General features: G+C 48.5%; 1 protein-coding gene across 50 annotated transcripts in view; it reads right to left on the reverse strand.

Annotated features, from left to right (window-relative positions):
- The window catches only part of SORBS1 (sorbin and SH3 domain containing 1), a 240,759-nt gene that overhangs the window by 7,840 nt on the left and 216,414 nt on the right, over nucleotides 1-16,505 (reverse strand). For 30 of the 50 annotated variants that reach the window (XM_049696702.1, XM_049696700.1, XM_049696685.1 and 27 more), the window contains 4 exons: nucleotides 15,512-15,706; nucleotides 13,162-13,935; nucleotides 2,161-2,220; nucleotides 1,383-1,573 (listed from right to left, as the gene is read on the reverse strand). In XM_049696702.1, the coding sequence (XP_049552659.1) occupies nucleotides 1,383-1,573; nucleotides 2,161-2,220; nucleotides 13,162-13,935; nucleotides 15,512-15,706 (1,220 nt within the window). The remainder of the gene's footprint in view (nucleotides 1-1,382; nucleotides 1,574-2,160; nucleotides 2,221-13,161; nucleotides 13,936-15,511; nucleotides 15,707-16,505) is intronic. The other 20 variants (XM_049696726.1, XM_049696719.1, XM_049696725.1 and 17 more) reach the window with 6 other exon arrangements.

The raw sequence follows: 16,505 nt of genomic DNA on the forward strand, positions 1-16,505 counted from the left end.
TCTCTGCTACTCCCCGAACCTACAGCCTCCCTGTCGCCCGCTCCGCCTACTCACCATCGCACAGACTCATCAGCCCTCTGTAACACAGGGTCTGCCTGCAGCAGCGCTGTCATTGCAGAGGTCACCAACGATTTCTCCAGGTGCCACCTGGAGGACATTTCTCATTTCCTACCCTCCTCGCCTCTCTGAAGCAGGGGCACCACTGGCCACACACTGCTTGCTCTGTGGTACACAAGTGAGTGCTCCTAGACCCTTGCCTGTGTCTCCTGCTGTCTCCTTTGCTGGCTGCTACTCTGTTGCCTTAAAAGTTGGTTCCCCAAGGATCTATCCTCAGTTCTCTTCTCCCTTTCTCCCAATCTCCTCGGGGAATCTTATATAATCTTATATTCTTCCATGCACCAGAGGCCCACTCTTTCCTAGCTCAGGCCCTCACCACTTTTTTGCTGTATTCATATCTCCAAACCACTATCTTTGTCCTTCGTCTCTGAAATCCACTCTCCACTCTGTTAAAACGAAATCCAATTCATGTGTTCCTCTTTTTTTTTTTTTCTGGCCACGCTGCGTAGCTTGCAGGATCTTAGTTTCCCGACCAGGGATTGAAGCCGGGGGCCACAGCACTGAAAGCGCTGAGTCCTAACCACTGGACCTACCAGGGAACTTTCAAGTATGGTCCTGATTTTAAAAACCTTCAGCGGCTCCTGAGTGAATGCAGACTAAAATCCAAATTTATTTCAGTTGCATTCTACAGTCTGGTCCTAACCTGCTCCTTGAGCTTTGTCTCCATTCCCTCCATGAACTGCACACCGTGGCCACAGGGGTTTTTCGATGTTCTCCACACACACTACCTACTCCGGGCCTTTGCACATTTGGTTTTCTCAGCTGAGAAGACCTTTTACCTCCCTGCTCTAGCTCTCAAATCCGATTTGTCTTTCAATGCTTATTCCTGAACCCCCTTCCTCTGTGAATGGAGTTTACTCCTTTGTGCTTAGAACATAGATATCCAATACTTTTTTTTTTTAAATGAATGGATGAACCCTATTCATTCCTCTCCAGTCAGAATTAACACTCCTTCCTCTACACTATCACAGCACTAGGAATGAAACCAAGGAATGAAACCAGTCAGCGCAGCTCCCAGTTGCCCAATATGGCAGTAAATTCTTTACCTCTCTCCCCCAAGAGTCCATGACCTCCTTTATTTACCTGCCACCTATTTTCACGTTGGCTGATGGGAAACAGCCTTAACTAGAAACGCTCAGAGAAGCTTGGAGTGACTGGTTCATCCCCCCAAATGGCTGTCCTTCCCACAGTCAGTCAGTGACCCACTTCCTAAGCCCAACGGTCTACTGAGAACTCGAGAACTGAGGTTCGCCAAGTGTACTTACAAATCCTGGGAGGTTTGACTCCTGTCTGGGGTGACTCTTCGCTGCTGGGCTTGAGGTTGCTGAGAAATGATTAGAGATGATTTATTGTCAGAAGGGGATACCTTGTGATGAAAGTCAAGGGGATGAGAAACAGTGCTGCAGTAATGAACAGATTTTTCGGCAATGTTTATGATCTCATTGCAAACTGCTTCCTGTGGTGGCCCCGAGATATCCAGAAACCCCCATAAAACAGTCAACATGGGGACAAAAAAAAAGAAAGAGAGGAAGAGATGTAACATTCCAGACGAAGCACATAAGTCCAGGGAAACAACAGAGTTGAAGATCCAGGTTAAAAAAATAGATATTCCAGTAGTGGAGTGCAGGAGGAATCCAGGTGTAAGCATGGAAAAAACAGGTAAGATACAGAAGAATTTGGGATTTAGTATGAATATTTAAAAAAAAAAAAGGCAGCAGCATAAAAGCCTGTAATTAGTGAGTAACTGTTACAAATGGAATAATTACAGGATAGAAATGCAAGTATGTATCCCCAATCATGCACTAATATATTAATTTAATCCCACATGTAGGCAGAGTAGAAATATGGTCTCAAAATTCCTCTGCTTTTTTTTTTTTTTTTGAGGGGAGAGGGTGGCCTAACATCTCTCTCTACTACAATAGCCATATAATTCTTGTAAATAATGGCTCTGTGAGTTAACCAGGCATTACTCCAGTCTAGACTCTACAAATCAGTAAGAATTCTCTTTAGAAAAGCTACAGTCTTATTCAACAGGCATCTTACCACATAGCTCTTTTCAGATTCTGTGAGATCAGGTCCTGCTCTCAATGAATGATGAGAAGGCTGTGATCACCAAGCAAATTATAAGGGAGACATTTTAGCAGATGTCACATTGGAAAGGATTCAAAATAAAAGTGTGAGCAAATACACATACCACACCATCACATTCAATGACACCGGATACTCGTGGCCTGTGGCCACCGAGTTTCCAAGACAACACGGTGGGTGCAGAGGAGAAAGTGCAATGTACAGAGTTAGAAGCAAGGTTCCAGGCAATGAAATGAGCAGTTGGGAACATGGCTGCAGTGAGGTGAGAATGAACAACACAGGGACCCCAGATTGGCAGGGAAGAGACACAGAAGGGCTACCTTAAGGAACAGTTATGTCCCTCTGTAACCACACACGTTGGTCCCCTTGCTCTCAGCTGGCAAGCATCTATGGAAGGGCTGCTGTACCAAAAGCCAGTTCCACTTATTCTGACTGGGAACCTCCTCTGGCAGAGCAGGCTCATGAAAGTATCAGGTATGCCCTTTTCCCGTGTGTATAAAAAGAGCAACACTTTTGAAAAACTCCTTGGTAATATGTGACGTATCAAGTGAGACTGTTCCCCAGGAAAAACCTGCACATGATACTCTCCAGCTAAGTATGCGATCGATGAGTTCTGATATCTCATGGGGCAGAGCTTGCTTCCAGAAACGGGATGGTGTGTCCTGACACACTGGTAGAAATGAAACTATCACTCTTCACTCACCAGCTTAGGCCCCACATGCTGACGTGGAAATAAGGTGCAATCGTGGCCAAGCGGACCTGTCTTTTAAGTAAGGATCCTATAGCACAGGCCAGGCCTTCACTGGAAGAATGTCTGGAATTATTTATCCCAGAGAGGATTCAAATCCAAGCTCTAAGAAGTCTCCCTAAATGAATATTTGAAGAGCCATCCTTGGAGAAACCCTCCAGGTAATGTGCAATAGTGATGAGTCACAGCAACTCCAGGGCCTTCTAGAAGAGCGCTCAGATCTTCAGTGTGTGGCCCACTTGTTTCACAGGAAGGCCCAGAGAGGGTGAGGGCCTCCCCTGAGGTCACCCAGCAAGTTAGTGGTAGACCTGCCTCCTGGATTCACCTACTGTCCCGCTGGACCTTCTCTTTCATCCTCGGACCATTTCCCTCATTATTAAGTGTGCTCACTGACATTATTCTCAATGAGTCCCACAGAAACCCTGGAGACAGGCAGGACAGGGTTTATCATCCCATTTTCTTTTAAAGCCCAGGAAGCGGATGCTCAGAGGGGCTTAGTGCGTTCCCCAATGTCACACAGCCAACAAGAGGTAACACTGCCCCACCACACCATCCCTTCCTGTTCGCCTCCGCTGCAAATTCTCATCCATTAGCATGGCCTGCAGGACCAGCCTTCATCCCAGCCATCACTTCTACACTCTCATCCTTTTGGAAAACCTTTTCAAGTTCTCCAAACTGCAACCTCTTAAACCAGCGCCCTTGGACTCGGGGAGAAGAGACAGAACTGCAAGCGTTCTGCTCTTTAGAAGACGTCTCAGGACCCGCGGGCCTTTGCCAGGTGACTGGGAGCTGACCTTGTGTGGCCCCACTCACTGCCCATCCAGCCTCTGGATCAAGGCTTCTGCATAACAAAGGAAAATAATGACACTCCCAAGCACCTACTATACGGGCTTCTATGTGGCAGCACTGAGTGGGCGATACCTACAGGCAGATTTTGACTTGATAGAAGGTAAAAGTTTCTAAACATGAGAGCTGTCCAACAGAAGGGACTGCCTCGAGAGGACGTGAGTGGTCAGTCCCAGCAGCTGTCCCAGCTGAGGCAGTGTTGACTTTTGCTAGATGGGACATTGTAGAGCCCTGCTGCTCAAACTCTACTGTATGTCAGATTCACCTGGGATCCTGTTAAAATGCAGATTCTCATCTGACACATCTGGGATGCATCCTAAAACTGTTCATTTCCATTTGGTGGTGCCCATGCTGCTGGTCCACAGACCAACTTTTGGGGAGCAAGGCTGCAGAGCACCTCGGTTACCCAACACTGAGATTCTTTGTCTACAGTGTGCCAAGACTGGTGGGTCTGGCTCACCTCGTGAAAATAAAAGTTCTCATAAAGAGAGAAAATATTTCCAAACTCCAGCTGGTGGCCTAACAACCTCAGGTCAAGTGCAGCACAAAGAGAGGATGCAGACAATTTACTGACATGACCTCCAGATTACCAAAGCCCCATAGCATCTTTCGAATCAACGTTAATCCTAAAGGAGTGACTGGAATCAATCATCTAGCAAATACTTCACACTTAAATTTAAAAGAGTTTTGGTGAATCAGCTACATTAAGAACCACCTGATAGTTTACTATCCCTTTTTTTTTTTTTTTGGCTGAGCCGTGTGGCATACAGGATCCTAGTTCCCTGACCAGGGATCAAACCCATGCCCCCTGCATTGGGAGCTCCGCGTCTTAACCACTGAACCACCAGGGAGGTCCCACTGTCCCTTTCTTTTGTAAAGCATCTTTTTTTTTTTAAAGTCGCTTCAAAGCACATATAGGGGGGCTTCCCTGGTGGCACAGGGGTTGAGAATCTGCCTGCTAATGCAGGGGACACGGGTTCGAGCCCTGGTCCGGGAGGATCCCATAGGCCGTGGAGCAACTAGGCCCGTGAGCCACAACTAGTGAGCCTGCATGTCTGGAGCCTGTGCTCCACAACAAGAGAGGCCGCGATAGTGAGAGGCCCGCACACTGCGATGAAGAGTGGCCCCCGCTTGCCACAACTAGAGAAAGCCCTCGCACAGAAACGAAGATCCAACACAGCAAAAATAAATTAATTAATTAATAAACTCCTACCTCCAACATCTTAAAAAAAAAAAGCACATATAGGTCCATTACCTCGCATGACTTTTATACTCACCCTTTGACTTGGGGAGGGCAGAAAAGGAAATTTTAAGGCTCATGGAATTCTGAAGATTTTCACAAGGTGGCAAAGCCACTGAGTACTGAACCTCTCAGGTTCTAGTCGCCATACACCACCTCCCTCTTGGCTCGTGATGGGATAGCTGGGGTACGGATGATAGCAACACCCAGCTTCTGCCTCTCCTGAAAACAGGCACTGTAACTTCTCTTGAATACTTTTTCTTTGTGTAAAAGGTCCAGTGTGCAGTAATGGATGTCATCCAATCATTAACTCAAGGATCCGCAGTTCTGAGAAGGGATCCTGACCCAGCTGATACCCTCCTTGGACTCAGGTCATAGGCAAACCAGAGGATGATCGTCACCGCAACCTTCACATCTAGACAAACTTAGCATCTAGTACAAACTCAACTCATCCCTGAGAGTCACCTGTTGCTTACTTAACGTCTGTGGAATAAATGAAGACGGCAAGAAGAATATTTATCCTGTTAGGGAAGATGATTCAGTTTCTCCCTATTTGAAATGCATTCCTTAGATTTAAGCCAAACATCTCATACAGCGGAAACGTAAACAGTTTTTTTTTGGGGGAGTGGGGTGGGTGGAGTAGAGGTGGGTACAGCATGTGGACCTTTGGTGGAGATGGAAACCATTGATATCCCTTACAGGGACTCGCCCTTCACTTTGAAGGCTGTTTACTTTCAGACATTTTTTCCCTCTGGGCGTATGTTTTGTCTTTCCCTGGTCTCACTTTCTAACCATAGACAGCTTTATATATCTCTTCCTCTGAACTTATCCTATCCAATACGGTAGCCAGTAGCCACATGTATCTACTCAACACTTGAGATGGGGCCAGTATGAACTGTGTCATAAGTGTAAAATTATTTACACTTTTTACGAAATTATTTTTTACAAAATTATTTCCCAAACTTAGTATAAAATGTAAAATAGCTCAACAATTATCCTGATTATATATTAAAATGATACTATTTTAGATATGTTTGGTTAAATCAAATATAACTAAAATTAATTTCACTTACTCCATTTTACTACCAGAAAATTTTAAATTACGTACGTGACTCACGTCATATTTCTGCTGGCCAGTGATGCTGCCAACCCCTCCCGGGTCTTAGTGTACACCCTTCTTTAAGCCTAAAAGTGGACAAAGTTCTAACCAGGACCTCAGCCAGGGCTGGGGAAAAAGGGACTATTATCTCATGCTAAGTACACTTCAGACTCTTGGGAATACATTCCAGTTTTTCACATGTTTAGAAAAACAGCCACCAGCACCCCCCGCCCCGCCCCACTGCCCTGCCCTCCCGGATCAACAGTAAGCAGGTGATAGTTGCTGATCCAGAAACAGCTTTTCTTCCATATTTGCACACAGAAACACAAGTCGGCCCTCTTGGCCTGGAGCTTTTGTTTCATTCTTCCGAGTGAGCAGCCCTTCCTGTGTCCTTGCTCTGTGGCCCTGCTGCCTTTCTACCTTCAGTTCACAGCGGTCCCTCAGAAATCTGACCCTGCATCCCTGGGGCTGTTAATCCCTCTGGATCCACAAAAAACACCTGGTGCTCCTATGAGTTACTAAGCATTCTCTTCCAGCTCTGGGCGTGTGCCAAAGCCTTGAAGCCCAAAATAAAATGTCCCCAGGCTAGAGGCCATCAGGAAGTCCTGGCGACGTGGACAGCGCAGAGGACTCCACCTCCACGTGGCCCCGAGCCCCTCTAGAAGCGGCACAAGTCTCTGCTCTCCCAACCTGCGTGCATCTCTCAGAGATGGCGTGCCTCTGCTCATCACATACCCCAAATCTCTTCTCCTCAGACCTCACCTCTCTGGAGACCCACACTGGCCTCCCAGGGGACACTGGACTGGGAGGGAGGAAACTGGGTTCCAGGACAGGGTCTCCCAGTAATTTATTGATTTTTGAGCAAAATGCTTAACTTCTTTGGATTTCAAGTTCTTAGGAAAATAAGAGGCTTTGGCATGATTTACATAAACATCTTTTTTGGCTCTAAAGTTCTAATGTAGTAATGAGACTGTGCTCGTCCTATGAATTGAGAACCAGGGCTGGGCAAGGCTGACCTGGCTTAAGGGGGCCAGCACTCCACTCACTGCCCACTGGACATGGGGTGGAGGGCGGCTTTGACTGTCGCCTCCGGGTGGCTGGAGAGCTCACCTCTGGCAGTGTGGGAGGCGAGGAGCTGCCCGGCAGGTCCTGCAGAACAGTCTGACTCCACTGAGTTTTCCTCTTGCATTTATTAAGAAAAAGATCCCAGCTTACGTATAAAACTAATTACCACCAATTAGTTCAACTGCTTACCGCCTAGACTCAATCTCCTTGCAGATCGGTCCACAGACAACACATCGGCGTTGTTGTGATGTGAATCTGATGACAGCACTAAACTTAACACGCTCAGCCTTCTCATAGTCTGTGGCGGGGTATGTTTCTTTCCCAAAACAATCAGACGAGTGATGGCAAATATGTATCCAAGTATGAAGGAACCAAAAGCTTTCCAAGAGGATGCCTTTGTACTCGAGGTGAGAGAGAATAACGAGAAGCACTGATTTACAGGGTGCAAATTCTAAATGTTCTAAGTTCTGGATTTGTATAACCAAAGTAAAAGAATTCTTCCACCTTCTACTTTCTTCTGTCCCCCAACCCCATCTTCCTCTCCTAGGTGGAATGGAGTAAGGAGGATAAAATAAACTACTTTTGTTTCTTTTCCCTGTCAGCAAGTATTTATCGAGTCCCAGCTACTGTCTCTGTGCTAGGTTCATTCATCTCCAGGAAACCTCATTTCATCCTCATAATAACTCAATAAGGCAATCAGTATTTACCTCATCTTACAAAACTAAGACCCAACATGTCAGAGTTGGGAATTGAAGCGCCAGGATTGGAACCCCATTCTCTCTGACTCCAGGTTCCCTGCCCTCCCAACACACCCTGATCTGCCGGGCTGTGCTCTGCCAGAGGGGAAGACATCAGAATAGCTGAGGGAGGTGCCCATCAAGAGACCACCTTAAGTCGCCCTGCACTCTGCAGCTGGCATGAGCGTTTCTACTGCAATCCTCCATTTCTCCTAACACCTTTGTAGGGGTGGACACTGCAACTGCAGGTCTTAGTTCCCTGCACCTTAGGTGTTGAGCGCATACCTGCTGATCATTTTTCTAAGAACTGCAGCCAATGTCTCTCCATCCTGTACACTGTTGAACACCCTCTGTATATATTGAGAGGTTTCCCTTCTGAGTGAGTCAAAGGAAAATGTTTCCCCTTATTAGGTGGGTATTTTAACATTTTTAATTTTCTTTTTGTTCTTGTAAGTTGCATCACATGCTTTCCCTTCTACTTCTGATTTCCATGCTCAAAGAGGGCCTATGCCTTTGTTCTTACCTTTCTGGGAACTAACCTAGTTTCCATGCGGTAAGGGATGTTCCCTCTGAGTTCACCAAAGCACATCTTCCTGTCATCTTTCCCTCTCTCCTCTCCTTTCTCTAAGGCTGTAGTTTGTTCTTATGCTTCTCAGATGCTTTGAAGACACAGAGCTTTCCTGAATACTTTTATTTAAACGTGATGCCCTCAGATTTTACCGTTTGATTGGCTTTCTCCTCTTTAGGACCCAAACTGACATCACATAGGTTTTGTCACTTTTCTCAGGCCTCAGTGCTGTCATTGTAAAAGTAGAATAGACTGGGGGTTCACAACCTGGGCGGGGGGGTCTGTGGACTCCTAGGGAGCTCTCAGAATGATTCAGGTGTGAATCTCCTAAAACTTTATGCAAAATTGTATGTGTGCCACCCTCTTTCCCAAACAACTGGCCTAGAGTCCTCAGCTAACCTCAGGTTCTCAAAGGTTCTGTGATCCAGAAAAAGTTATGAGTCACTGGAGTAGATGATACTTAAAGATTCTTTTAAATTCAGAAATTCTGTGAGGATCTCTCACTCAGTTGTAGGAGCTCTTAACAACAAAGTCTGGATGCCAGTCTGCAAACAGTGCTATCCTGGGGAAAGCTCAGAAAATATTTGATGATGCTAATGGTGGAGATCTCCCAGATGATATTCCCCCTTCACTTTCTTGACCAATTGTCCTAAACCTTCTTGGCCAAAATTTACACGCAACAAGATCCAAGAACTTGGTTGATAATTCTGAACTCTTGGGCATTTTGGATGTGTTTGTGCATATGTCTTTGTCCAGTTGGTTAAGTTGTCCCTCGAAAAACAAAAGGGAAAGCTTTTGTTTTTCTGTTGTGCAAGTCCACAGGTCTATCATAAACCCCCTCCTTAAAATTTTGTATTTGTTCTTCTCTCTCCTTGTAACTGAAATTCACAGGATTTTTAGCTGATCATAGAATATCAAAGCTAACAGGAAGTTATCTTTGTCTGAATCTTTTGTTTATGGATGAGGAAGCTGCCAGAGAAAGGAAGTGATTCACCCAAAGACACACAGCAGGCTCATGGCAAAGCGGGAGCTCGAGCCCAGGAATCCTGACCTGCAGTGCAGCACCCTTCCCAACGATCCCGCTTCCCCTAAACGCTCCCTACCTCTCATTCACCCCTTTCTGCTGTTCAGAGAACACCACGAGCAACCAACCCAATGTCTCATCAGCTTGGGAGTCTTCAAAGGAGTGAAAAGTCAAACCCTTTCACAGCTGCAGAGATGGGGGCAGTGGGCTGGGCTGGACAGGTGACTCAGGAGAAGGAAAGCAGCAAAGCAGGGACTAACACAATTAGGGAATGCTGATGAGCAATTAGCAAGGGTCACAGGACTTGAGGAAGATGACCAGACACACTGGGAGAAGGTGCTGACCAGTATCCACAAGAGGCACCAATCAGCCCTCCAAGCTCGGCTCCCAGCCCCTTCTGTCCACCTGCGGAAGCGTCAGTGAAACCAGGAACTCACGACTCCCCTCCCTCCTCTCACGTTCCTACTCCTGGGGCTTGGCTGGGCTATTTGCTTGCCTTGAATGCCGCCCTCCTGCTGTTCACCTATCATAAAACCCCCAGTTCTTTAAGCCCCAGATCAAAAGCCGCTTTTCTCTTAAAGTCTTTCCATCTTCCTCTTCCTGCCGCTTATTATTTCTTCCCATCTTGAACTCTCAGAGCGAACTGTTTGTGACCCTACTTCCCTGTCTGCGTTACAATTGTGAACATGTCTCATCCCCCCAGTGGAGCTCATACACTCCTTTAGTTGGGGTCAGTCATATTGTATTCTTTCTTTCACTCAAAAAATATTCATTGAGTGCCTTCCATATCTCAGGGGTTCTGGTCCCTTATGCTCTAATGGTGACAAACAAAGGGACGAATACAATAGAGCTGATAAGTGCCCCTTAGGTCAGGTGCAGGGAGCTGTGAAAGCACAAAGTCCAGCATTTAATCTAGTCTTGCAGGGGGAGGGAAAAGTTGTCAGGAAAGGCTTCCTGGAAGGAGCAACATCTAAGTGGAAAAGTGAAGGACAGGTGGGAATTTCCCAGACATACAAAGCAAGGGAGGCTTTGGAAGGTGAGGCTGGCTTGCTGTCTAAGGGGCCCGATCACATGGGGCCTTCCTAAGCCCATGAAGGAGGAGAGACTTTCCTGAGAGCAAAGGGGAGCCCCTGACGATGTTCACTCCTCTGTGCCTCTTGCAGCACTTAGCACAGTGCCTAGAACATCCTAGATGCTTGAATGGGAGAGGCAATGGTCATAACATTTCCCAATGTCTTTTCATGCTCTCAGGTTAAATTCCCTCGAATGGGTCAGATGCTCAACCTAGCTTCCCAACAGTGATAACAAAATTGAATTACTGGTTTAGCACCGCACCGCAAGGACAAGCGTGGCTGGCAGTTCTCCTGATAACGCAGACTGGTCTGGAATGCATTTATTCAAATAAGTGACACAGCCTGAGATCACATCTTGTGACTGGATCACCAGAGAATACCTGTCATTCAAGCCCTTCCCATCTTTAGCTCTGTCATCCAAAGAGGCCCTCAAGAGGCAGAAAGCTTCTTTTGCAGGACCTCATTTCCCGGGTTGCCATCCTGCTCCCAGTGCCAGGAGGGGAAGGCAAAGGGGCTTGGGAGGGAGTGTGTGGGCAGGAGCCCTTTTCACACAACCCCCAGCTCTCAACAGGGAGCAAGATGGGTGCCGTGGAGAAGGGGCTCGTGCTGGGAAAGCAGGAGGAAGGGAGGGGACAGGAAGCGGTGCACTTGGGGTCTGGAAGCCCACCAAGAAAGGCAAATCAGTTTTCAACAAGCCTGGCTTTCTGTGTTGCCAGCCCCCTCCTCTCCTCGTTAGGAAGCGGGCAGCGCGTACCACTAATCTCACCCGAGCGGGTCCTGGCGTCAGGCCGCAATGACTCACTGCTGACCATAACGAGGCCTCCAGGCCCCAGGCGCTGACTTAGAACATTTACAGAATTGTTCCTGTGTTGAGACATTCACTTCTTTTCAACCAGCCACTTCACCCGCTCTCCCCCGGCGAACTATTCATTCCTGACTAGACACACCCTTCTTTCCTCACAGAACACCCCTTCCAGGAGCACCTGCTCCCGGGCCAGGTAAAACCCTCCCCAGGTATTCTCTTTCCTCAGGCCCACACAATCCACTTTAGGGAGCCTTCCCACATGCCAGGCACCACACCCACCTCATTTAATCCTTACACTGCCCTTCGAGGGAGGGACAGAGTTCCACTCCTACTTTGCATAGGAGAAAACCAGTGGGGAGGCTAAGCCTGGTTATTTATCATTATCCCACACTGTCCTTCCCTGCAGCAATGATGCCCCACTCCCCGCCACAGGCTGGGGCTGCAGGTCTGGCCTCACCTGTGCTTTAGGCCGCTGGGCTCCTGCGGCCTCCAAGCACACCTCTACTGCTGTGTCCGTCAGACTCACTGAAGCATAAGGCTCCTCAAGGGCAGAGATGAGATAACCCCTGTATCCTGCCCAGAGGCTGGTGTCTACAGGCCTTCAATCAACTATTTGTTGAGTAAATGACACTTTAAAGGGAAACTGGGATTGCAGGTCTGAGGATCAAGCATCGTCTATCATGGACATTGTGCACAGTAGATAATGATTTGGAGACATCTTCAAGAATGCTATCTGGTTCGAAAAACATTCTAGAATGTTCTCAGTTCCAGAAGCAGCTCTCCATCACCCAAAGCGGATAGCTTCCATTTGTAAAGTGCTGACATGTTCCGTTCCCAGCCCCTGTGCTTAGCACTTTACATGCATCACTTCGTGGAATCCTCTCAACCAGACTCTGAGGTAGGTGTCAATCTCCATTTTATGGATGAGGAAACTGAAGCTCAGAGAGGGGAAGTAACTCACTCCCAAGTCACTGGACAGTAGAGGTGAGCAGGCATTCAAACCTGGCTGCTTTAGAGAAGCTGCCCAAATCTTTGCCTTCTGGGGTAGTAAACAACGTAGCCAAAATTAGAACCGTGATCCAACTGCTAAGTTCATCTCCCCCTGCCCCCAAATTTTCAGCCCTCAAAACACCCTAGGGCCGCCCTGGTCCAAACCCCCAAATCCGGATAGCTGACCCGGAGAGAAAATGGGACAGTCACCTAAAACCCTGGCCTGCCTTTCAAGGAGCCCAGCACGGGGCCACTCCCCCCAGAACCAAAACGCATTTGCTCTTCAGTGAACAAGTCAGCTCGCACACAAACACGAGACAGGACGAAGACCTGACACGGCTGAGCGCTGGCAGGCAGAGCACCGTGGGTTACGGAAACGAAGCGTGTCGCACACAAAACCGAATCACACGGAGCCCCACCGAAGCCTGGTGTTCTCGGCCGTGTTGGGCAGAGGGAGGATCATCCCCCAGCACGACGGGGCCGGGAGGAAGGCCTGCCTCCTCGTGGGCTTTTGCACCAGCCCAGGAGGTGCCCAACGTGGGGGTCGCTTCTGAATCACCTTGAGAGGCCAGGATACAGACTGTCCTTTGCCTCCACTGTCCCAGCCCTGACACCTTAATGGACAACCCCTCCGTTCCCTCCTGGGTCATATTTTTGTTCCCAAGAAAGCAAACAGCTCTCACGGGCGTCCACGCGGCCAGGGGTGAGCCCACCCTGCTGGCCAGGACACCCGGGCACACACGGGCATGCTGCAGGCCTACCTCGCTCGCGGCAGTCCGAGCGGCCTTCCTCTCGGCCGGCTCGCCACCTCTCTGCAGCTCTGAGGGCTCAGCCTCCCTTCCCGGGAAAGGGCTACCCCGGGGCTGGCGGGGCCGGCTCTCCTCTGGGGTGTGGAGCTCTGTGGGTCTCTGTTCGGTGCTCAGACACCTGACCACGTCTGACGGTCTCAGGCAGCTCTTCTTAGAGATGGCGGGTCCACCCGGGCATCTCTCACCTGCCTCCCTGTCTGCTTTCCTCTCACGTGCTCCACTTCCTTCTCGCCACGGCTGCCGCTCACCCTGGCTGCTAAAGGCGTCACTAAGCTCCGAGATGACCCTGTCCGAATGCCCAAGCCTCAGCTGGGAGAAGCTATCCTTGAGGACCCCTGGAGGTGGCACGTGGGTACCACCATCTCCGCTGGCGTGGAGGGAGGTCTGGGAACCGGGCGCCAGGGAGCAGGCTTTGTGCGGGGGAGGCAGGGCCAGCGGGGAGACTGCTGAGCGTGGGGTGGCCCAGGCCGACCAGCCCGAACGGGGGACGCTGAGGGTAAGGGAGGAGCTGGGCCTCGCCCACAAGGCCAGGGGTTCAGGGCTATAGACAGAAGCCTCTGGCAGAGGAGGCAAGGGTGGGGTCAGGGCCAGAGGCCGCCTGCTCGGGACTCCTACAGTCAGCGAGATCCACTCAGAGGTGACAGCGTGCATCTCGGGGGACAGGGCTCGGTGGGCGTGGGGCAGAGATGAGGGGGCTGGCGTGATGAGCTTGCTGTGACCGGGAAACTTCAAAAGAAAAGGAGAGAGAGGAAAACAAAAGAAGCAAAAGGCACAAGTGTCAGCACAGAGAAGAAAAGGGGAAAATAATCACAAGGGCTATATGGAGAGGAGTGAAATGGAGAGGAAGAGCAGGACACTCTGGTGTCCAAAAAGGAAATCATCTGGTTAGGTTGGGAGAGAAACTGGGATGTGGGTGCATGCGTGTGGATGCGCGGGTGTGTGCAGGCGGGGGGAGGATGGAGAAGCACGCGGTATGGAGATGGGAGAAAGGGTCCCATCAGGGCAGGAACAGACGTTGCCGGCTGGTCTGTGGAATCAGACTTGTAAAGGGACACGCTGGAAGCACCCCACCCAACCGCCTCTGCCAATGCAGCCTTGACCCAGAGCCATGAGGAGAAAAAGGTGTCCTGGTTGAACCACTGTGCTGTACACCTGACACTAATATAACATTGTATGTCAACTAGACTTCAGTAAAAGTTTAACAAGGCCTGCCACTGCTCTGACCCTTCTTGGGCTTTTATTCTCTCTAGGGGGGCTCAGCAGAGAGCCTTCCAGAGAGGAGTATGAGTATCGTAGTCATCTTGTTCTATAGTTGTGCTTGGCTACAGTCAAGCGAAAAATCTAGTTGAGTTCCCCATGCTATGACGAAGCAGAACGCCCTGCGCCTGGCTCACACCCTCTCCTCGAGAGATCATAGGATCTGGATCTCGCTGTGCAGGAAGCCCTGGGTCAGCCCATCTCATGCTTCCTGCCAAGAACCATCTCCTGGGGTCAGCAGTGGCAGGTGGGAGAGGAGGAAATGATTAGAAGATGAGAGAAAAGAGGCACCATCCAAGTGTCCCCAGGTCCTGCTCTCATTTCTCTGGCCATACTCCCTGTAGCTTACCACTTATGGTCAGTCTATTTCACAAGCAGTCACCCCACTGTGCCTCTCCTGAACCCAAGGTCTGATTTTTTTCTTGGCTTTGGGAAAGTGGGGATGGGTTTGGAATAATTTATATTTTAAAACAAGTTTGTTCACAATTAATGTTCAGGCAAGCAAAGATCTTACTGTGCCTATGAATCTACTTCTTTTCAGCCCAGTACAGACAGAGACACTGTTCCTTTTCCAACCCGGTTCTTGATTGCAAAGAACACTCTGAATCCAGTCTATATGTCTGAGGATGAGCCCATGAAATTCTCTCTTTCAATCTTTGTCTTCTACAGGCCAATCTTGACCAGTAAGATGACTAAGAGAACCATACTGGCCATGGGACAGTGGTGGTATCCAGACAACCAGCTTCACCCAGGAAGGGATGCTCCCAGAACAGAGTTTTGGACCAACTGATAATGGTGCTTATTTCTCTCTCCCTAATCATCTTATCCCCAGAGCAATCACCTTAAGCACTTCCTTTTCCCCAAGATAGTATTTCTCCCACCAAGGTCTTGAAAAATGCCATTTGTACACATGAGAACAAACCCTGCACTGCTGCAGACGGTTCTTAATCACAGTGTTGCAGAACCACCCCCGAGGGGCTGTGTGCTATTAGCACTGAGGTTTGTCGTGCTGAGTGTGAAAACCAGTGGCGAGAAGCTTAGGTACCTGAGGGCTTGCAGTGGCACTACGACTTGGGGAGGAGGAGAAAGGCAGGTCGATGTAATCCACAGGGTTTTTCACCAACGGCCGTTTGATCACGTCCACATAGGTGATGGGGAAGATGCCTTGCCGGGACGTCCCTGGGATCCTCCCTTCGTACCAGTTCTCGTCCACCTGTCGAAGCAGCGTGATCCTCTCGCCCTGCAAGACACAGAAAGGCAAGGGTCCTTGTCCTAGCAGGCCTTGGCACGTCTGAGGCCCCTGCCTGTACCTCGTGCTCTCCTGCATTATTTATTACATTCTTTGTTCAGAAAAACCTTCTTTGCTAGACCTGGATGGAATTAGTTATCACGGGGACGGAGATGTTAACAGCAGTAGAGATACCTGGAGGCTGTTAAGCTTGGTCTTTACATATTTTGGTAAAGGAGAAGGTCAGACTCATTCTCTCAAGCTAACAGGCAAACGTAGTATTTTTGACTCATCTAATGCAGAACAGACAGATATCCAATCTTCTTCTCTAAGGTAAAGGTTTTTGGGGTTCTTTTTCTCTTTTTATGTAATTTTATTTTTTCCTGTATTACAGAAAAATTAAAACATAAACCTGAGGCAGAAAATAATCATTACCATAATATTATCACTTGGGGGTAACCACTGTTAATATTTTGGTGTAGATAATTCCATGTGAATTAGACTTGCACATACTTTTTTCTTATGAAAACTGAATACGCACTCTATTCCCCTTTCCAACTTGCTTTTTTATACTCAATAACACACAGTGAACCTCCTTCTTTATCAAGAAATAGAATTCTACATTTTTCCTGGCGGTGCACAGCTTAATGGCCCACTGCAGGATGTTCTATTGTACGTACATATAATGGTTTAATTATTGGTCTCCTGATGTAGGGCAATTAGGCTGCTTCCAGTGTTTCTTTTTTCTATAAGCTGGCTCAGTTTTTTCCAGGCATAAGCTCACTTCCCTCAATCCTCAGTAAAATTAGTA

Source organism: Orcinus orca, chromosome 14 (genome assembly GCF_937001465.1).
Source record: "Orcinus orca chromosome 14, mOrcOrc1.1, whole genome shotgun sequence".
In the NCBI taxonomy this organism is placed as follows: Eukaryota; Metazoa; Chordata; class Mammalia; order Artiodactyla; family Delphinidae; genus Orcinus; species Orcinus orca.